The sequence below is a fragment of the Musa acuminata genome, chromosome BXJ2-4 (assembly GCF_036884655.1).
Source record: "Musa acuminata AAA Group cultivar baxijiao chromosome BXJ2-4, Cavendish_Baxijiao_AAA, whole genome shotgun sequence".
Taxonomy (NCBI): Eukaryota; Viridiplantae; Streptophyta; class Magnoliopsida; order Zingiberales; family Musaceae; genus Musa; species Musa acuminata.
In genome coordinates this window covers 2,983,732-3,005,007 of record NC_088341.1, presented here as the reverse complement: position 1 = coordinate 3,005,007, position 21,276 = coordinate 2,983,732, and the positions used below count along the sequence as shown (strand labels likewise).

The 21,276-nt window shown below is 38.4% G+C and overlaps 3 protein-coding genes across 3 annotated transcripts; 1 reads left to right on the top strand and 2 right to left on the bottom strand.

Annotated features, from left to right (window-relative positions):
• Positions 1-3,068: 3,068 nt before the first annotated feature.
• Positions 3,069-7,177, bottom strand: LOC135609496 (protein DETOXIFICATION 12-like). The gene is made up of 7 exons (XM_065102829.1): positions 6,912-7,177; positions 4,256-4,800; positions 4,076-4,162; positions 3,942-3,998; positions 3,625-3,863; positions 3,309-3,514; positions 3,069-3,193 (listed from the first exon to the last, which is right to left on the bottom strand). Exons 1-7 carry the CDS (start codon positions 7,044-7,046, stop codon positions 3,131-3,133), a joined length of 1,332 nt encoding a protein of 443 aa, XP_064958901.1. The 5' UTR covers positions 7,047-7,177; the 3' UTR covers positions 3,069-3,130.
• A 3,370-nt stretch (positions 7,178-10,547) lies between these two features.
• On the top strand, positions 10,548-15,618 carry LOC135609497 (26S proteasome regulatory subunit S10B homolog B-like). Its single transcript, XM_065102830.1, has 10 exons — positions 10,548-10,829; positions 10,934-11,053; positions 12,260-12,396; positions 12,534-12,695; positions 12,883-12,969; positions 13,050-13,136; positions 13,355-13,492; positions 14,315-14,506; positions 14,598-14,696; positions 15,315-15,618. The coding sequence occupies exons 1-10, from the start codon at positions 10,730-10,732 to the stop codon at positions 15,387-15,389; spliced, it is 1,197 nt and encodes a 398-aa protein (XP_064958902.1). The 5' UTR covers positions 10,548-10,729; the 3' UTR covers positions 15,390-15,618.
• Positions 15,619-15,937: 319 nt separating this feature from the next.
• Positions 15,938-17,227, bottom strand: LOC135609499 (probable ribose-5-phosphate isomerase 2). The gene has a single exon (XM_065102831.1). It carries the CDS (start codon positions 17,108-17,110, stop codon positions 16,238-16,240), a length of 873 nt encoding a protein of 290 aa, XP_064958903.1. The 5' UTR covers positions 17,111-17,227; the 3' UTR covers positions 15,938-16,237.
• Between the last annotated feature and the right edge of the window lie 4,049 nt (positions 17,228-21,276).

The following is a 21,276-nucleotide window of genomic DNA, read 5'->3' as shown; positions in this document are numbered from 1 at the left end:
GCTATCAATGAGTGTTTGGCATGGATGGGCAAGGACTATTGAGGTTGCACCCGAAAGATGTTATTTTATAGGACGCAGGCAACTCTAGCGAATACTAAGTTTTTAATTTCAAGAAAGAAGACAATTTGAATTAAAGATCATGTTGTTCATGTTTCATCAGTATTTATTATTACTATTATAATATATATATATATATATATATATATATGTGTATATATATTATTTATTTATTTATATATGATATAAAATAGAAATAAAATTAAAAAAAAATATTACTAAAAAGGATTCTAGCAAACTAACCTTATAAGGGAGGACGAGGAGAAGACCTAAATCATAGACTTAGATGGGGCCTTTATTTATACTAGTTTTGGACCTTAAAAACTAGTTAACTAGCAATGTGGGATAAAAGAAATACAAAAATAATAATTGGATAGGATCTTTAAAAATTATTATTTTTTGCTTGTTCCACATTAATCCCCTCCTCTTGAGAAAAACTCATTCTCGAGTTTATGTCTAGATACATTGGATCCTCATTTGAAAAATAATCATACAAGTCTATAATATTGAAGGTCTTTGAGATCCTCCAATTATTTGGTAAATCAATCACATAGGTATTATTATCGATTTTATTTAAGACCCTACAGAGGCCATATATTTTTAGCTTTAATTTGTTGTAAGTGCTTATAAGAAATCTTTAACAATCATTTGGTAATTTTTCATTGGGTGATCTATATGAATTCTTCCAATATCGATTTTAATTCATTTAGAATCTTTACTTTGGATGACTTTTCTCCTTTCACAATTAGATTATAGCATACTCTTATTTTTTTTATCGTGAGAAATAAATTCTTGCTCAAAGTTGGAAATGGATAAGAAAGACTTCCTCTCAAGTTTTTGGATTCACCTCCCTTTTTATTAGTCGATAGAATGACAATCTTCTTTCGTTCAAGATGACACGCATCCATATCAACTATCTCACAGATAACTTTCTTATTATAATTTTTTCCAATTGAGAGAAGAACTCTATAGATCTAGCTACAATGGCAGTTGACCTTTCTTTAATTCACCTTAGCTTGTACGGTGTTGGATAAGTATTCATATGCAATTTTACATGTTTTGCCGGTGCTTTGGATACAATATTAGCATAGCTTCTATTGTTTATAATCAATGCAGAGACTTTGCTATTAATATTACATCAAGAATAAAAAATTTTCTTACACTAAGATGAATTTTCTTACCTTGGGTGAGTAATAATCTTTTTACAATATAAGAACACTTCCTATGTTATTTTAGTATTGTTAATGTCATCAATTACATCATTTTGGGCATCTCTGTTTTTTTTCAAGTCATATTTATGATCTATAACATCAACATTTTGAGGACTTCCATCGAATGTGTGAAGGATATCACCATGCATATGCATATAATGAGTAATGCATGTTGTAGAAAAATACCAACCTTTCTCTTGCACGCCATGGGCGAGCGTCTCGTGGGAGCTCCTGGTGGTCATGGAACCGAAGAGAGGCCCAAGGACAAGAAAGATGATGGTGGGAGAGCAAAGCTTCATGCTTGAGAACTTGTGGAACCGAGCTTAATTTGTGTGCTTTTGGTGATCCAAATGCATTGACCCTTTTATGGTGGTGTAGTTTCCGTGATGCCATTAGAAATGAAATGTTAAGAATAAATACTACTTCTATTAACCATGCTTACCCAATTAATAAAAAAGAATTCACCTTCTTCTGTTAGCTTTTAAGATGTGCCTTGGTATCTTATGGTGTTAGTTTCTTTGTGATCCCAATTATCTTGCTCATTTCAAGCACGACGATGGTATAAGTATCTCATCTCTGTGTAAGTTCTTATCACTTGGGTACCACACGTATTAGGTAATTTCAACTAAGAATGTGACAAAGTGATATTAGAGTAGGTTAAACAATTACTAGAATCACTGAACATAAAACATTACAATCAATACACCCTTTTATGTGTAAACCTGAAAGACTTTAGAGAGAGAGAGAGACAGAAGAAGCATTAGGAGAACGGTGTAGTCTTCAACAAGGCTTGACTGATTGGTGAAGAACACGATCGATGGGCAGCATAGCATGGCTTCAGGGATTATTGAAGGGAGGGTCAGGGTGATGATTGGCCTTTGGTGCTGGCGGTGCAAAAGTAGACACCCTTGCAAGGCCGAAGACACCACCTTCGTGTTGCACCGTAGCCCCATCTCTACCTGAACACATGAACAACATCAACGTTTTGAGGAGAACGGACTTCCATCAAATACGTGGAGGATATAGCCATATGCATGTAAAGAACCATAATGAGTAATGCATGTTGCAGATTGAGAAAGAGACCAACCTCTCTCTCCTACGCCTTCGGCGGGTGTCTCCCGGGGGCTCGTGGTGGTCATGGAAGCGAAGAGAAGTCCGAGGACAAGAAAGATGATGGTGGGAGAAGATAGCTTCATCTTGCTTGAGAACCTGTAGAACCGAGCCTTAATTTGTGCGCTTTGGTCCTTCTTTGGTGGTGTAGTTTCCGTGATGCCATAGGAAATGAAATGGTAAGAATAAATACTGCTTCCGCTAACGTTGCTTACCCAAGTAAAGAAGAATTCACCTTCGTCTGTTAGCTTTCAAGATGTGCCCTCCTGTCTTACAGTGAATCTTAACTATATTCTATTTAACCTTTCCTTAATTTAGGCTGTTTAGAATTGTTACCATAGATTGATTACAATATGTGATCTGATAGATGGTTCGGAATTAATCCAAGGTTAAAGTACGTGATATGTTGACAAGGTCTCCGATAGGAACTATATCGGAGACGATAAAGATCTCTTAAATGCTCAAGTCAATAGATAAATCAAAAAGTAGAACGAGTATCATATGTTGAAACAGAGTTTGAGAAAGGTACCTAAAACTTTTATTGATAAAGATCTCTTCAACTTCTACTGTTGCAATAGTTATTTGATTAAATAGCAAACATTGTGCATTTATCATACAAACAGACCAAAGGTGTATTGCTTCCTCACAAATTGATTACAGCAATCATATGTAGACTGAGGCAAAGTTAGGTGCAGAGTAGCTAAGTCAGTCATTTGTTTCCTCACAAGTTGAAATAATACTCGGTAGCTGCCTCACTGCAATCCATTCTGCAAGGGTAACCTTTCATAGAATATTCGCTCTCTCGCGATGATTGCCTGAAAGATCAGATTAGAGATTGAAGTTTCTACTACTGCTCTTCATCATCAAGATCAAAAAAATTGCAAGACATGTAGGTTGAAGCCATTTCATAAGCGACAGCAAAGAACATACCTGACGTCGCCAGTTTGTGAAGCATGTTATCAGCACAAGGAGGACAGTCTGTGTTGTCGATCCGCACAGTATACCAATCCAAAGGCCTTTTCCTCCTCCATGCAATAGGAAACCCAAAACAACAGCTGCCGGAATACCAACCAAATAAAAGGCTCCAAGGTTGACATAAGCACCCAAGTGCTGCCATCCACATCCTCTAGCAATGCCTGAAGCAGGACATGGTTCAAACATATTGCGATAACTTTCATGCTTTGTGTAGTGCCACAATTGAGCTTGATTCAAATAGAAAGAACAGTAAGAGGGGGTTACAGATGACCTGAGAGCACCCCTTGTAGATTGTCAGAAACTACCGAGAAGCAAAACAGAGGAACCATTTCAGTAACATAATTTACCACCTCCTCCTCCTCGCTGTAAGCATAACCAAGGATGTGGCGTGCAGCTAGCAGAGTCACACTCACAAGCACAGCCTCAGAAACAGCAAGAAACATTGAGACACGTACTGCTAACTGAGCTTCTTTCGGATTCCAAGCTCCTAATTCATTCGAGACTCGAGTACTATATGACAATCAACACATCATGATCTACATATGATACTGTGAAGAAGCATCTTTCTGGTATGGGTTTCAGAGATACCTTGCAGCACAACTAAGCCCATACGGTATGCAGTAAAGCAATGAGATGCTATTGAGGCTGTTGGGAAATGAAAAGCCAACATTAATACAATGATTATGTACCAGATCAATAACTGAGCTGTGAATTCTCCTCACCAAATGGAAAGGACAGAAGTTTCGAGCTTTGCATTTGGCAAGAGACCCGAAAGCAAGACAAGAATCTCAAAAGACCACCACTCAAGACTGCAATAAACATTGGTTAAAGTGTTAAACCATTAACCAAAGATGATACAAGGAATAAGAAAACATACTATTGCAACAAGCAGCACTAATTACCATATCATCAGTGCTGATGGTAGTGCCAGACGTAAGAACTCATTAATGCCTCGAAATGCCTCCTTTGAGATTGGTGCGCGAGTCGCTCTGCAGGAAGCCGAGTACCTTATGTACATCACCAGTATAAATACATTCAACCAGTATGATATATTTATCGAGAGTGCAGCTCCAACATTACGTAAGCCTGACTTGAACACAAGCATCCAGCATAGAGGGACATGAAGGCACAATGTCAGCAGAGAGCTTAGGAGCATAGGAAGAAGTAGGCTTTGAGACTGAAGAAACTTCATTAGAGGTTGAGCAAAGGCATAGGCAAACAGGCCAGGAATCATCCACATAGCATATCTTCCAGCTACTTGAGATATTAAGGGGTCTTGACCCATTAAGAGAAGAAGCTTTTCCATTGAGACCCATATGAGAGAGACTGGAAAGCAGACCACTAAAAGAGAGAGTATGGCTCTCCAGGTTTGGACTCCTAACATCTGGTACTGTTCTGCTCCATAGGCTTGGCCGCATAAGGTTTCCAGAGCACTTGCCATTCCTACCTGTAGGTAAATTGAAATAGAAAGCCTATACTGAGGTGATAAGCACAACATCAACATATTCAAATAATTGAACAAAACATAATTCAGACTATAAGATAATATCGATACTGTGAATATTTAACATAATGCAAAGTTGAAAATACCCAAAATGTACACCTTATCTTTTAGGCTTAAACAAAAATCTTTTAGTCATCTGCTACACCAAAATTTTCTGCCATATTTGCCTCCTTTAAAAACTTGGTAGAACCTTGTTAATTGTTTTATCATTTTTTTCCGAAACAATGTAAAACATGAGAACACACATTGAGTGGCCAAAACAATGCAAAACAAGAGAAAACACATTGAGTGGTTGGAACTACAAGTGTAGAAATGTTGCAATAACCAAGAAACGAAAGCAAATTGATGTGTTTGGTCTGGTTTGAATTTATTCTTAAATGAATGTTTCAGTTTGATTTTTCACTAATGATTATTTCTGTTTGTCACAGAAAAGCAAAAAAAAAAGTTATATTTGTGAAACTGTACATAGTCTATATATATTATACACAAAAAATTTTCATTCTCATACATGATATATATTTTTCTGCAATCACATATGACATAATATACAATGTAAGTATCATATACATCAACCTAATGAATGTGACATATTTCACATGAATTTATTATATATTTTACAATATAGGTTCCTTATACAATACAAACTGGAAAAAAAAAAAAACCCAATCAAGGTCAGTAATTTCATACAAATTCATTTAGGTTTCTAGCTACAGTTCAATTTGACTATTTTCAATTTCTAAAAAATTAACAGAAGTTCAATCATGACCCAAAAATCCTGCAAAACTAACTGTTCCAACCTATGTGCACTCCCTAGATGGCATTTTCTTCTTAATCATTAAGGAAGAATAATATTAAATATATTTTAGCATTCATGATTTTGGCGACTTCTTGCGTGCCACAAACTTTATTTCCTCTAATCTACCCCTCTCTCAGAAAGGAAGTTCTTCATTCTGACAGATGGTTACCACTTTAGATAATGATGCAATTGCCAGTTGAGGGTTGTGACACATTATATGATTTAGAAACGAGTAATCACACTGAGTTGAATATGAACATCACTTTATAAACTTACAATTTATATATATATTTCTGTTTGTCCATGAACAACTCTTATCATGGACAAAAACTTGGCAACAAGAGGCATAGATTCCAACACCAAACTATAATCTCTTTCAAATTCTTGATGCATGTTCTTACTGAATGGAAAAGAATGAGGTCCTCCTATCACCTGTAAACTTTTTCAACAATACAATCCAAGAAATTTATAACAAATCCAACCTCTTCAATCCATCAATCCAAACACTGCAGCAAACCATCCCTCGTTAACATCCAATTACTGAGTGTACCATTTTAACTCTCATCACCCTTGACCCAATTGTAAACAAATAATTGCACATAATTTGTTTACTAACCATGCTTGGGTACCCACTCTTGTACTTCCTAACCTGAAATGTTTCCTTGATACACAATATTTGATAGCTGCATGATGACATTACACAAGTTCCACTCTCACAAGAAGCATAAAATTCTGAAACCAGATTGAATCCTTCTTCCTTCTTCCTTCTTCCCATGAAAGCATTTTCTGCAATACAATACAGAATTGTGCTACAACAAAACCAACCATGACATTACTTCCCGTCCACTGACCCGTAGGCATTGGTAGCAACGTAATCTCCTTCGTTAAATAAACATTAGTGAGTGTACCATTTTAGTTGTCCAACCGGAAGGACACATTTTGCTCATACTCCATCATGCAAGCCAATTAAGAAAACAGACGAAACATGCATACAGCCATCCTGTAGAAAGTGGAATCGGTTCGTCCAAAATTGTATCGAGATCTTCATGCACCTTATCAAGCATTTACCATAAGATCGCAGATAACTTGTTTCCACCGGTCGTGAGACTAATCTGAAGCAAACCCTCGGCACTTTGAAGACCACAGAGGGGTTCGGTCTTCCCATCACTCCGCTTTACCGGGAGGTGGACTTACCGTATATACTTCAGGCAGAAGGGAAAACTAGAGGTGGGTGGGGGAGGGGAGGAAGTGGACTTACGAGGAGGCTGAAGCCGGTGACGCTTGCGAGGGAAGTGGCGATGGCGGCTCCGGCGAGTTCAACCTCGCCCAGGTGGCCCACCATCATGCTGGAGATCACCGGCACCAGGAACTGCGACAGAGTCACGGCCACCATGGGGGCGGCGAGGCAGCCCAGCCGCCGCGCCTCCTCCAAGAGTTCACTTCCTGCGTAGCCCCACACGAGTCTGCTCACCTCGCCCGTCTCTCCTTCTCCGCTCTCCCTCGTTAACAGCGTTTCCTCCTCCATCTCTCGGCGCGTGCGTGCGTGTGTGCGTGCGTGACCGCCGCTTTGTATGTCGACTGCTTGGCTGTCATACACAGTGAAAACTGCCGTCTCCGATTTCCGCGGGCCCAAATAGTAAGTAGACTCACATTTTGACTTGGAGACAAATAAAAAAACAAAAAATAGGTAATATTTTTTATTTATCTCTTCAAATTTAAGTTATATATATATATATATATATATATATATATATATATATATCTTATGTATATATGTCACTATAAAGTATGTCGATCCGTTGATTATTGGCATAGCGGCATTAATATCTTTTAAAAATATTACACATATATTTGCTTTTGAAATAATATTGTTGATAATTATCTTCCCAAATGTAAAATTCAACACCAAGGATTCAAATTAATGATGAAAGTGACAACAGATATTTAAAATTAAGTAATTTCAAATCCAATGAGGAGAGTATAATAAATAATTGGAGTCACAATAAAGATTGAGTGATTTTCTGAAAATAAAAATTCTTTTTGGGTTGTTTTCGATTATATCTTTCCCCGTTGTCACCTCTGTTGTCTCCATCCCGTCATAGTCTTTAAAAAGAAAGGAAGAGAGAACAGAAAAAAAGATAGACAGAGAAAGGAGTATTAGGAGAGAGGAGGTAAGCAAGAAGGGAATTGGTAGAAAAATGAAGGTTAGTGATGATGAAAGCAACGACAATCGACAACAAGGAAGATTATGTTCAGAATTATATAAAGAAGAGAGAGTGTTAGAAAAATATAAAAAGAGGAGAGTGTTGGTGTAAACAACTTCAAGCCGTTGTCTCAGGGCCAACGCGCCCTGGTTCGGATCCGGATGGTGGGGGATCCCCTTGGGACGTTCCTCGAGACCGTTGAGGTGGCCGGTTGTGGTGTTTCGATCGAGACGACATCGCTATTCCCTTCGGGAGAAGGACTCCTCGCCTATGCGTTTAGTGGACGACCTTCGCCTCCGCACCTGCACAAAGGTCGGGTCGGGGAGCTCGACCTGACCCCTCCGACGATCAAATTAGTGGATAGTCACAGGGGTTTCTTTAGCTAAGTTGGGTCTTCTTGTCTACCCCCCCTCTCCCTCCGGAGCGCGAGAGTTTTTATAGTGAGAATTATCGTTGCCTGATGTGCTGGCCCGCAGGGAGCAGGACCGTACTTCTGGTAGCGTTTGACGTTACCGTTGGCATGGCGTGAGGGATCGACCCTGAACAGGGCGTTAATGTGCCTTGGCAGGCGTTTCGGTCCGCATTGACCATGTGTTTTGTCAGGTCAATAGAGGCGTGAGGCGTCATCTGGGGCAGCTGATATCACGCGAGTCTTATCGCATTTATTACCCTTATCGGATAGCACCTTACCGAAAATACCCAAAAAAAAAAAAGAAGAAAAGGCTTACAGTAAACTAAATCTCATAAGATCATTACAGGTTGCCAAATGGTAATAAAATGTAGAAGAGGTTTACTTTTCTATATGATTTCACAAGTACATTTTGTCAGCATCCTAAGGTAATATTATTTTATTTATTAATGTGTATAGACTTTATGGTGAATTTTTAGAAAAAACTTCTCTTTTTGAATTTAACCATTTGTAGAATTATCAAACATAATCATCTTTTTTTTTTTTTGCTTAATACATAGAACATTGTTTTTTTTCTCTCTTTTTCTATAGACATGTCCATAAGGTGAACTATATGCTAGTTTCAATATTTGTACACTGTGTTACAGTATTTTCAGTAATATATTAAACATAGTATAAAATTACTGTTACACAGTATTTTTTTAATAAAATATTATGTTTATAATGTTATAATATTTTCAACAATACTAGAAAAACACTATAACATAATATAAAAATAATATAATATAGCATTTTATTAGTATTATGGAAAAACTATAATGTAATGTAAAAATATTATAATTGGATTGACTTATCGGATCGGTCCGTAATAATAAAACAAGTAAAGGGAGAGAGAAAAAATGACTAGAAATTTTTTAGATGGTCAAAAAAATATTATTTGAGAATTTTAAAAATAGTATTTTTAATAAAATATTATGTTTATAATGCTTTTAGACTATGTTATAATATTTTCAACAATACTAGAAAAATACTATAACATAATATATAAATAATATAACATAGCATTTTACTAGTATTATTGAAAAAACTATAACGTAATGTGAAAATATTATAATAAGATCGATATTATAATCGGATCGATTCATCGATTCAGTTCATAATTAAAAAAAAGATAAAGGAAGAGAAAGAAAAATGACTAGAAGTATTTCATATAGTAAAAAAAGTATTATTTAAGGATTTTAAAAATAAAGGATATTTTTCGCAAAAAAGCACAATAATTTTGTTTCCATGAATTTGAATCCTAATCACAGTAATTTTTATCCTATCATGAACATTAATTAAGACAACCTTAGACTTATAAAGATGTGAACACGGCAATCGGTGTCAAACTTCATTTTTGAGAGGTCGACGAAAAAGAAGAGAATTGGGAAAGACTTCGTTCTCGTCCTAAACATGCTTCCCGGAGAATCCAGACACTCCAAAGAGAGAGAAAGAGAGACAAGACGGCAAACTTGTTTCCTCCGTTTGAGTCACCGTTCTTGTTGGCTGTTGTTGATGTGCGTCGGCAACGCTGTTCATGTCAGATGTGGGAAATGAGCGGTCAAAGAAAGGAGACATGAATGACAACAAACAAGCCTCAGAAGATGATGTTTGTCCTTCCAAGATTTGCCTCCACTGTACCTACCACTCCCAGGAGAATAATCTATCTTCAAACATGCATTGAGACTCCCTTAAAGCCTCTGAATAGCCTACGAAACATCTAACTCGGATGAGGATGACAGATTCTTAGAAGGTGAGCTTGTCCTGCTTTGACCGAGCTGATCCACCTGGTGTTGCGTGAGAGACGGTCCTGATCGAATCTCACTCGCTAAGTTCTTTGATGTGATCTCTTCTCGGTGTTAATTTTCATCGATTTGGGAATTATTCACCTTGTGAAAGTTCCACGGGCGATATGGCACCCTGGTTTGTGGGACCCGCATGCATGCCCCACTCCCAGTGCCCGCGGGTGCTGACGTCGTCCTCTCAAGTTTTCCTGGGTGGTTCGGTACGTCGTGCTAACGGGTCCCACCGAAAAATCAGAGTCTGTGTTGACAAATCGTAACGCGGGTCGTGCTCACCGAGTCGAAACTCGGCTCGAGTCCGACGAGTTGCACCTTCTCGGCCCTTCGAGTCGAACTCGTCCTCTTTGGACGCGTGGAAACTCGGGTCGAGTCCGACGAGTTGCACCTTCCTCCCCTTCTCTTTCGTATATTTAATCGGTTTTCTTGCAGTGAAAGCAAGCGAGGAAAGTCTAACGGACGATCGCCTTAGGTTCGCGACGCCGTCCCTCTTCTTCCTGCTTCTCCTCCATCCTGTGCCCATAGACTAGAAACCATTTGTGGGGTACGGATCGCGAGCCTATCGCGGCGATCCGAGGGGCACGAAGCAGAGGACCGACAACAGGAGGAGTAGGGGGAATCGAAAATGAGCGAGGCGGAAGATGCTGTCCGGCGGCGGAACGCCTTGAGCGAGTACCGCAAGCAGCTGCTCAACTGCAAGGAGATCGAGTCCCGCATTCGCGCAGGTTGGTCCCGTGATACCGTTCTTGTTAGGGTTCGTGATTCCATGAAATTCTCTGATCATTTTTCCGGTGATTGATGGCGTTTTCCGGATTTGTTGGACGTGCAGTGAAGGATAAGTTGAAGGCTGCCAGAAAAGAGTTCACGAAGACGGAGGATGATTTGAAGTCCCTTCAGAGTGTGGGTCAGATTATTGGGGAGGTCCTTCGGCCACTTGATAACGAGCGCTGTAAGTTCATATTGGTTTTTGACTTCTATAACCTTTATTTTAATCTCTAGTACATTGTAGGTTCGAGTTGATTTTAGTAATGCATTATAAACATTTTCTAGGCTGATGCATGTTCACAAGGGACTTATCTTTCATGACCCAATTGCTTAGTTCAGGTAAAGTTCCTAGAGCTTATGCTTCGAGGATCTTATGATTTAGTGGTTAGGATCTTTAAATAAAATTTGGAATGATATTGCTGTAAAGTATCTGTAAGGATGCTATCAGATTTTGACAAATAGGTGTATATATTTTGGGTAAAACAAATACCTTTGATCATCAGATCCAATTTGATTATTTTATTTTGTATTGATCAACTGTGATTGTGATCTGTTAAAATCTTTCCATGTTTTATATTAAATTACTTGATAATTAAGTATATGAAATATCATTAAAAAATTGATTATGTAGTTGAACTTTTAAGTGTAAAACAAAATAATATTTACTATCTTTGAAGCTTTAATTAGACTTTTTGTTTGAAATTTTATAATAATATTTTGATGAAATGAGGTATTTTCTCTTAAATCATCATTCAAAAAGAAATCCTGGCAATTGTTTATTGATCATGCTAGGTTGGGCATGGAAAATGTAGTCTTTGGGGGTCAGTTCTCTTAAAATAAAACATGCATACTACTTACAAGTCCTTTCCTTGATACCTCATTGTTCTCCCTTGATGTTTGAAATGAACATTGTGAAGCCTAAGTTGACTGTTTGTGAATTCCATCACTATACACATAATCAATCAATGTCATGTGATTGCCATGCTGGATATAGTGTATCTGGTATCAGATGCCCACTATTAATGTTAATTAGTTTGGATCTTGTGCATCTGGTGCAGGATGCCCACTTCAATAAAGAATCTTAATTAGTTCGGTATATAAGCATTCTGAAGGATAAAAATTGTGTTGTTCCCAAAGAAGTCTATTCTTTTGGATCTTATGATTTATAAATTCATTCACTGTTACAGGTCTAAGCATTCTTAAAACTGTTTATCAGATTATACATTTTTGTCGGATTTTGTGTTCCAACCAATGCAAACATATGATTCTGTTATATTTGAAAATGTTTGTCATATAGTGCGATTGTCCTTTGTTTGTGACGATCTTTATGTGTTGATTTCTTGCACAGTTGTTTTAACTTTGAATCATTGTTTTCCCTTTTTTTTATCAGTTATAGTGAAAGCTAGTAGTGGCCCGAGATATGTTGTCGGTTGCCGAAGTAAGGTGGACAAAGAGAATTTGATAGCTGGAACGCGTGTTGTTCTTGACATGACTACCCTTACCATCATGCGCATTCTTCCACGTGAGGTACTCAAGTGCAATAATGAGCTCTAGGATTTTCAATAGTAAACAAATGAACACCTGGAGATTGTTGTCAACTTAGACTTCCGTTTTTGTTTATTCTCAAAACAAAAGTATCCATTTGTTGTTACTTTTCTTCCCAGGTTGATCCAGTTGTGTATAACATGCTTCATGAAGATCCTGGCAATGTCAGCTATTCTGCTGTAGGTGGATTGTCTGATCAGATTAGGGAACTAAGGGAATCCATTGAGCTCCCTCTCATGAATCCAGAGCTTTTTCTCAGAGTTGGGATTAAACCTCCAAAGGTAATTGTTAGGCTTGTTGATGGCACTTTTTGGAATTTTGGCCTCTAAATGTGATATACTTGTTTCTGGATGTATGAAATGAACTTACATAAATATGCTATTTAAACAACTTGTTAAATTGGTGAAGAATCATACTACACATTTCACATAGTCTATGTTAGCTTTAAAGCATCTAAAAACATTTCAGGGTGTTCTTCTTTATGGACCTCCTGGAACTGGGAAAACTTTGTTGGCTAGGGCAATTGCCAGTAATATCGATGCCAACTTTTTGAAGGTACAGCTTCATTCTTTATAAAGATTAAAAATAAATGGTATCTTGGGGATTTATAGATTTACAAACAATTCTTTTTGCAGGTTGTATCAAGTGCTATTATTGACAAATATATTGGTGAAAGTGCTCGTTTGATCAGGGAAATGTTTAATTATGCTCGTGACCACCAAGTATTGTTCTTTTGTCTTTTGGTTTTTGGCCTTTTCAATTAAAACAATAGATTTTGTGCATCCTATGATGAATTTTGTACTTCCTCTCCTGTATCTTCTTTTTTACTTTTATGTTGCATGTGATAAATTCTACTATGATATATTAAGTTTTATGTTATAATGGCACTTTAGCACTTATGCTATTTTACTTATGCTATTTTTCCTCTCATATTATGAAGCCATGCATCATTTTCATGGATGAGATTGATGCCATAGGTGGGCGTCGTTTTAGTGAGGGAACCAGCGCAGATCGTGAAATACAACGGACATTAATGGAACTTCTGAATCAGCTGGATGGATTTGATCAGCTTGGAAAGGTACCTTCCTCTACAACTTCTTCAAAATGTTCTGTACCCAACTGTTGTTATTTATAAGGACAGCAAGGAGATTATGACACAATTAAAAGTACCTCAGGTTGAATGTTATTTTGCATTCCTTGGAGATTGACACGTTTAGTTCGGAATGTATTATTAGTATTTTTTTTGTTTGTATCATTACCAAGTGTATTTCTAAGATCAGCAATAGCATTATAAGTTGTATTCATCTTTGAGTTATATTTTGGTTATAGATGTTGGGAGATCCATTAACCATTAATTGTGCTTGGGGAGTTCTAGACATATCTTTAAACAGAATTTTGTGTGACTCTGAGATTTTCATGAAAAGAAACTCTTCTCCCATATTATATGGTGCATTGTAAGTCACCAAGGCTGTCTTGTTGGTAATTTCATGATTGTAATCTATTTATTATAGTTTTGGTGACAATTTTTTCTTTGTAAATTTTGGGAGATCATTTCTCCCTGAATTTATTTTCATCAGCCTGTAAATGATCGAACAGTTCTACTGAACAAGCCAATAGATACTGGGGATGCATATGCATAAGTTTGATGCAAAAGGCTCTGCTATTTGTGTTATCCGAAACAGGTTTTTTTCTATCAGCAGTCAAGTGTCCATTGAATGCGCTTGCGTATCCATAGGTTATTATTGTTGTTAAATACCACTGTTTCATTACCAATTATATGCTCACTTCCTTTCATAAATTTAGAACCGTACAACTGGATCTATTATTCAGTCACGTCATCTCATTCACTATACATAATATTTACCATTAGGTCTTGTGTTTTTTCCTCAATGTCTACTAGGTTAAAATGATCATGGCGACAAATCGTCCTGACGTTCTGGATCCAGCACTTCTTCGTCCTGGCCGGTTAGACAGGAAGATAGAGATACCATTACCAAATGAACAAGCAAGGATGGAGGTTCTGAAAATTCATGCTGCTGGTATAGCCAAACACGGTGAGATAGACTATGAAGCAGTTGTAAAACTTGCAGAAGTGAGTATCTATTTTATCTTTTGAGAAGTTTCATGGATTATGGTCCTCATATCATTTGCTTTATGATTTGGACATCGCTTTCTGATTTCAGGGTTTCAATGGTGCTGATCTGCGGAATGTCTGCACTGAAGCTGGAATGGCGGCTATTCGTGCAGAACGTGACTATGTCATTCACGAGGACTTCATGAAGGTAAAGATTCTTTTTCTTATTCTTACTTGGTAGGCCGGGTAGGGATACTAATACTTGCTTCACGGTATCTATCTTTTGTGTCAACTTTGTTTCAGGTGAATCTTTTACAACTCAATGTAGGAACTAGTTCTTTTTTGTATAGTTTTATTAGATACATGAATTGGAAGAGAGATTAAAAAAAACATTCTAGCCTTTGTATTTTGGAGTCGCATTGTGCAACAAACAACATAATTTGTTTTTGTTTGCTTTTGTACACAAATTGACCATACGTTGAAGTTCATCGATGCACCAAGAAGTGTAGAACAATTAGCACATAAGGATCACTATCCTACAATTACACAGGAATCTGGAGTGTTTCACTGAATAGCCATTTTTGCTGCATCATTGCTAAATTTTTAATTTCCGTGGGTAAGACCAGATATTATTTCTGCAGAATATTTATTTGCACAAGTTATTTCTTGTTCGGTACAAAGTACAAACTCTTCTCATATCATGCAATGCGTCGCTTGCGCTTGCTATTGTTTATGTGCTTTTTGTTTAATGTAGTACGACCATTCAGCTAAACTGAATGGCTTTTACAGTTAGTTGTCTAACCTTTTCACTCTTTCTGTGTTTCAGGCTGTTAGAAAACTGAATGAAGCAAAGAAACTGGAGTCAAGTGCCCATTACAGTGCCGACTTTGGAAAATATTAGAAGGGGCAGTGCCGACTTTGCAAATCCACGTTTCCTACTGTTTGGAATCAAATTGATTGGTGCCAAATCATGCAGTTGAACAGAGACGTCAGGCATGGTTTCTACTGACCATCCTTGTATTTTGGATCGTCCAGGGTATCTGTCTCTTTCTCCCAGCGTACGCTTTGTGTGCAATATTAACTCAAACTTGCTACCGTGCCTCGATCAATTGATTAGATTTTGATGTGAACCAGTTTGCTGATGTCTTAGTATTAGTTAAGCTTGAGAACCCTCCTCGGCTTGGAACCTTGTTCAAACTAGCAGATTGGAGATCCTACCTGGTGAGTCAAATAATGCTGTCAGCTTTAGGCATCGTTCCAACCCAATTAGGAGAAAGATTGCCTACTTTCTACCTAGTCCTTGGCTAGGATGATAGCATGTGTTTAAGGTACCATTGCAGGAAGGTTGGTTTTAGAATGTCTTGGGAACCAAATGCGTCATCAGAAGTTTCGGTGCATAACAAGAGCTTACTCGACATCATCCATCATACTCGAAAAGGGCTCACAATGGGAAATTAAGTAAGGCTTGATTTCAGCTAGAAATCTTTCACATGAGCGAACTTAATAGTTAGTCCCCAAATGTATAAATGGAACCGAACAATTAATTAATTCATGGGACATTTGGGTCACACTAAAATCTTATCAATTTTGGCTCTTAACAGCCAATGTTTCATGGAGACATTCTCCACTTGTTTGATGACTCTTCAGCCTACAACAATTTAATTGCCACAAAGTAATCTTGATTTCTTCCCTTGATACCAAAGGGAACAACATAATTTAATTAGCCTAACTAGAAGTAAGATATTGCACTTATATACCATTTAATTTCTTCTCCATCATCGCCACCCCACCATCCTTCCTCGCCACGATCACTGATGATGCCAATCCGAGGAACATCCCGTGCTCCACCACCCCGGTGATCCTTAGAATCTCGTCACTGATCAGATTGAGATCACCATGGATCCCATCCTCGAAGAACAAATCCACAATGTAATTCTTGTTGTCCGTCACAAATGGCTCCGGTTCGAACACGTTCTCATCGAAGCTGTTGGCTTTGGCGTCGGTGGCGGCGGTTCTGAGCTTGAGATTGAAGCCGGGCATGCCCTCGAAGAGGCTCCGGAGACGACGGAGGGTGAGGGTCCAGCCAAAAGGAATAACCTCCACAGGGACGGCGAGGCCGCTCGCCCCCAGGCGGGGCACCAGCTTGGACTCATCGACGATGACGACAAAGCGGCGGCTGGCGCCTTCCACCATCTTCTCACGGAGCAGGGACCCGCCGCGGCCCTTCACGAGGTTGAGGGCCGGGTCTACCTCGTCGGCCCCGTCGATGGAGAGGTCCACCACGGGGTGGGCGTTGAGGTCGGAGAGGGGGATGCCGGCGGCCGCGGCGCGGGCGGCTGCCCACTCGGAGGTCGGGATGCCAACGATGTCCCGGAGGGCACCGCAGCGTAGAAGGTCGCCGATGCGGTCGAGGGCGTGGGCGGCAGTGGAGCCCGTGCCAAGGCCGAGGACCATGCCTGACTGCACGAACTCCACGGCCCGGTGGGCGGCGACGCGCTTCAACTCGTCCTGGGACCGGGCGGCGCAGCTAGGCGGGGACGCCGCTGGTTGGGACCGGTCGTGGTGGAGGAGATGTGGAAAGGGGATCGCCATATCAATAGTCCGAGAGCAAGCGGCCCGCATCGTGTCACAGAGAAAAGCTGATCTTTATACCAAAAATTCTCTCCTTTGTCGCCGGACAAACTCTAGGATTGGGGTTCGGAGAAGAAGAAGAGGGGGAGCCGAGCGACGTTTCCGAGTCGGAGCGCTCTATAAAAAGAGATGGCTGAGGGATTCTCTATCAACTCTCGGATGGGAAACGTCAAATTTTCCACGCTCTATTAGCCACGTCTTCTATATGGGCTCGTTTATAAATGGGAATCTACGTGTCCCATGTTTACGCTGACATCTAATCTGCTGACGCTGCATCGTTACCATCGAGTGGGAACGAGACCACCGTCGCACGCGAGGAGGCACGGAACACAGACGACCGATGGGACCAGCAGGCAACGGTGAGGATTTATCGTCAGAGGTAAATGGACGGAGAGGATGGTGATAGGGCGGGACGACAGAGGGATGGTCAAAGACGCACTCCGGTGGCGGTCAATGGACGTCCGCCGCGGGTCACGCAAAAGATACGAACGTGAAAGATGGTTCGCAAAAACACTTCTTCCACCCATTTCCTTACTACGCAGTCATTGAACTTCCCAGTAATTGGCGAAGACAAAAGGATTACGCTGCAGGCACCTATAAAAAGCCAGGTAGAATTTTGGGTGGCGGAGTAGGAAAAGCAGTTAAGAAATGGGAATATTGGTCATTGGTAAGAGAAGACCACGAGTCTTCTCGCCACAATAAGCATCAATAAATGAGATTTACCGCACATGCCGGGGTCATTTAACACAAAATTGGATAGTCTAAGTTTACAAGTCAAAATTGTTGACTACTTTTTAAGTTCATGGAGGAAACCCGTCGCGAAGGTACTAAGTTCGTCCAATGTGTTAAGCCAAAACAAGGGAAACGAAGGAAAGAAAGAAATCCTGTTGATCCACAGAGAATGCACACGCGGTTGATGTCATCCATCAACTTCTGAGAAGGAAAAGGTAAAAGGCCGAAACAAGCGGAAACTTGCAGGTTGGTCTCCCATTGCATGCTCTACACGAGGGAGGGAGCAGATGAGTGCAGGCGTTACATGTGTGAGAGACAATGTCACGTTGTTCTTCTGATGGTGGAGAGGTCAGCCGGTGGTGGCTGCTTACGATCTGGAATGGATAAACCATCCCCAGCAAACCTAACAAAGCCTGGTGATCGACTGGTTCTGATGAGTTCCTACAGCACTAGAGATTGCGTTTCCCTGTATGAATGGATAAACCATCCCCAGCATTCCTAACCAAGCCTGGAAACACCATCAAAGCTAGCTTCTGTGGAGAATCCAGAAGTTGATCATGGCGAGAGGTTGCGTTTCCCTTTTGTCTGTCAAACTGACACAAAGATTTCAGTCTTGTAAGAGATCAGAAGCCACAGCCACCATCATCTATTCCAAAACTTGAAAGAAGGTAAGTGGAAGGTTACCGAGGAGGTCTCAGAAACTTCATTCTCAGCTCTGAGACAAGCATCAGGCTGAACAATTTAGACATCTTTGCAGACTCGATCGAAATACAGGTAGGTTTCTCAGACTTGGATGCTTATCTTTCACCATATGTTTCACGTGAGTTGAAGAATTTGTGTCACACTTGGATGTATCCAAAAGACAACTATTTTGTCTATACAGTTCGTCCAGTTACCATCCTTATCCATTGGATGAGGCAAAAGAAGGATAGAAAAAGATGTCTAAAAACTGCGTGAATGCAAAAGTAAATATTTCTCAGCAGCTTATTTCGCCCTGTTTTTGAGATAAAATTCAATAGTAAGTGTGTGTGTATATACATATATATATATATATATATATATATATTGATGAGATAAAATTCAATGATAGACAAAGCATGAACCTTAAGATATTTTTGAGATTGTAAGATGAGAAATCATATTCCAAGCTGAGGAAGAAGTGTAGTTTTTGTTTTGACAAGGTTGCATTTATCGAGCATATTAGTTCCTCCTAGTATCAAGAGTCTATTAGGTCGGTTGGATATAGGAAGATTTTCAAAAATAACAACTCTTTTTTTATATAATATTTATATTAATAAATATATAATTTATTTGGGATGATAAGTTTTAATGAAACTTCTAAGAAACTAAAAAGAAACTAATTAGTGTTGATACTTGAGTAAGGTTCTAATCGACACATTGAAGTTACGATTGACACTCAATAGCCATTTGGTCCATACCTTAATATTGTTTAAACGACACATGAATGTTACATGACCGACACACCTCGATGTTGCATGATCGAGACATCGATGTCACTTGGGCTAAAATCTCGATATCACTTGATCGACACTTTGACATCATCTAGCTTACTTGGCTAAATCGTTATCATGTTTTAGAGCTCAACAAGATACGATCATAATTAGAGCCGAGAGAAACGTACAACTGCTCCATATAAGAAGTGTTAATCATGAAATCGATGCTCTTAAGAGACCACCAAAAAAATGCCTCATAGGTACGTTGCTCGTAAACTAAAACATACTTCTAATAATCTTTATTGAATTGTTTGAATCCTAAACTAACTTAAATATTGGAGGAGTATTTATTTGGAACAACCCTTATATAATTTTGCAAGATTCAATTATCTTGAATTCGAACGTGTTGATGCCACACTAAGTTAAAACTAAGAAAGATACAGAAGAAGCTTTTAGTTGGCTCAGCAAGGATCTGATCGGACAACAAAAAATTATCTTAACGAGTGTGTCTAGGTGAAGAATTTATAGTATATAATATTGCTTCAATTCTAATCGATTATTATACTCATGGTTTAGAGTTTGCTATAATTTTAACATTGAAAATTTGGAGAACTATTTATATGGTTATACTCTTGAAATACTAATAGATCATCAAAACCTCGAGCATATCTTACATAAGAAAAATAAATAAATACAAGGCAATAAGGATAGTTAAGTTTTTCTAAAAGATTATAATTACAATATCAATTATCATCCTAGTCCAGTTAACGTGGTCACTAATTCAGTTGCTTACTTGTTCAAAGACATTTGTTTCTTCTTCGATGGTGCAATCTCTTTTGCTGCTAAGAATGAAATAAAAGTCAAAAATAAGATGCATTCTTCATTCAACCCATAGCTTAAGGTTTGAGACCAAAACTTTACTTTGACAACCGGAGGATGGTTCAATCACATTCCACCATTGATTATATGTTTCAAAACCTCATTTGCTAAAGCAACAATATTTTCGAAACACATACATTAGGAAGTACTACTCCTATTGACAAAGAATTATCAGTATCTTAAATCAATTTTGTGGACCAAATCTTTAGAGGGAAAGGAGGGAGAAATATATGCATATCTGTTCTTATGGTAAATAGAATTTATGGTATCAAATCCTTAAATAAGGAAAAGGATTAGAAGTGACTACATCTCTTTCTTTTAGGTAACTAATAAAATTTGTGGACCAAATCTTTAAAGGGGGAGAAATGTGATCACCTTAAATTTTATTTTCTAACTAGCTGACATGTTTTAAAATGGTTCAACTGGTTATGTTCAATTCAATAATTATGAAGCTTGATGAAAATAATGTACCTGATAAATCCATGGTGTTGATAGATATGGTTAGAATGAAGTTAATTAACAAGGAGACAATAGCATCCATGGTGTAAATCTACTTTGCCTACCTTTGGAATCAATTTGATAAGTCCCAAATAATGGTGTTATTAAACACACATGTTATTGACCATCCAAATAATGGTGCTAAGGATGTATTTGTGTTTTAACACAGAGTTGGCTTCTATAATTTTTTGTCTTAAAGATTTAGAGGCACTATTTACATAGTTAGACTTTTGAAATACTTATAGATCATAGAAACATTGGGTAAATCTTTATACAAAAATAATTAAATACAAGACAATGAATAATATGATTTCAATATTAATTATCACCTTCTTAATAAAGCCAGCATAGTCTTTATGCTAAGCAAGAGATACAAATGTCCTTATGTACTTTGTGTATATAAAGAGTCTATTTAAGTATTTAGAGAGCTTCAAATGTGGATAGAAACTGTTGAGTAAGACACATCATGGACTTCTTGCTTATTTAAGGGTGCAATCTTTCCTATGCAAAGAAATAAAGAAAGTCATACATTCAAACCATCAACTTAAGGTTTAAGATTAAAATTTCGACAACCAAAGGATGATTCAATTGGAC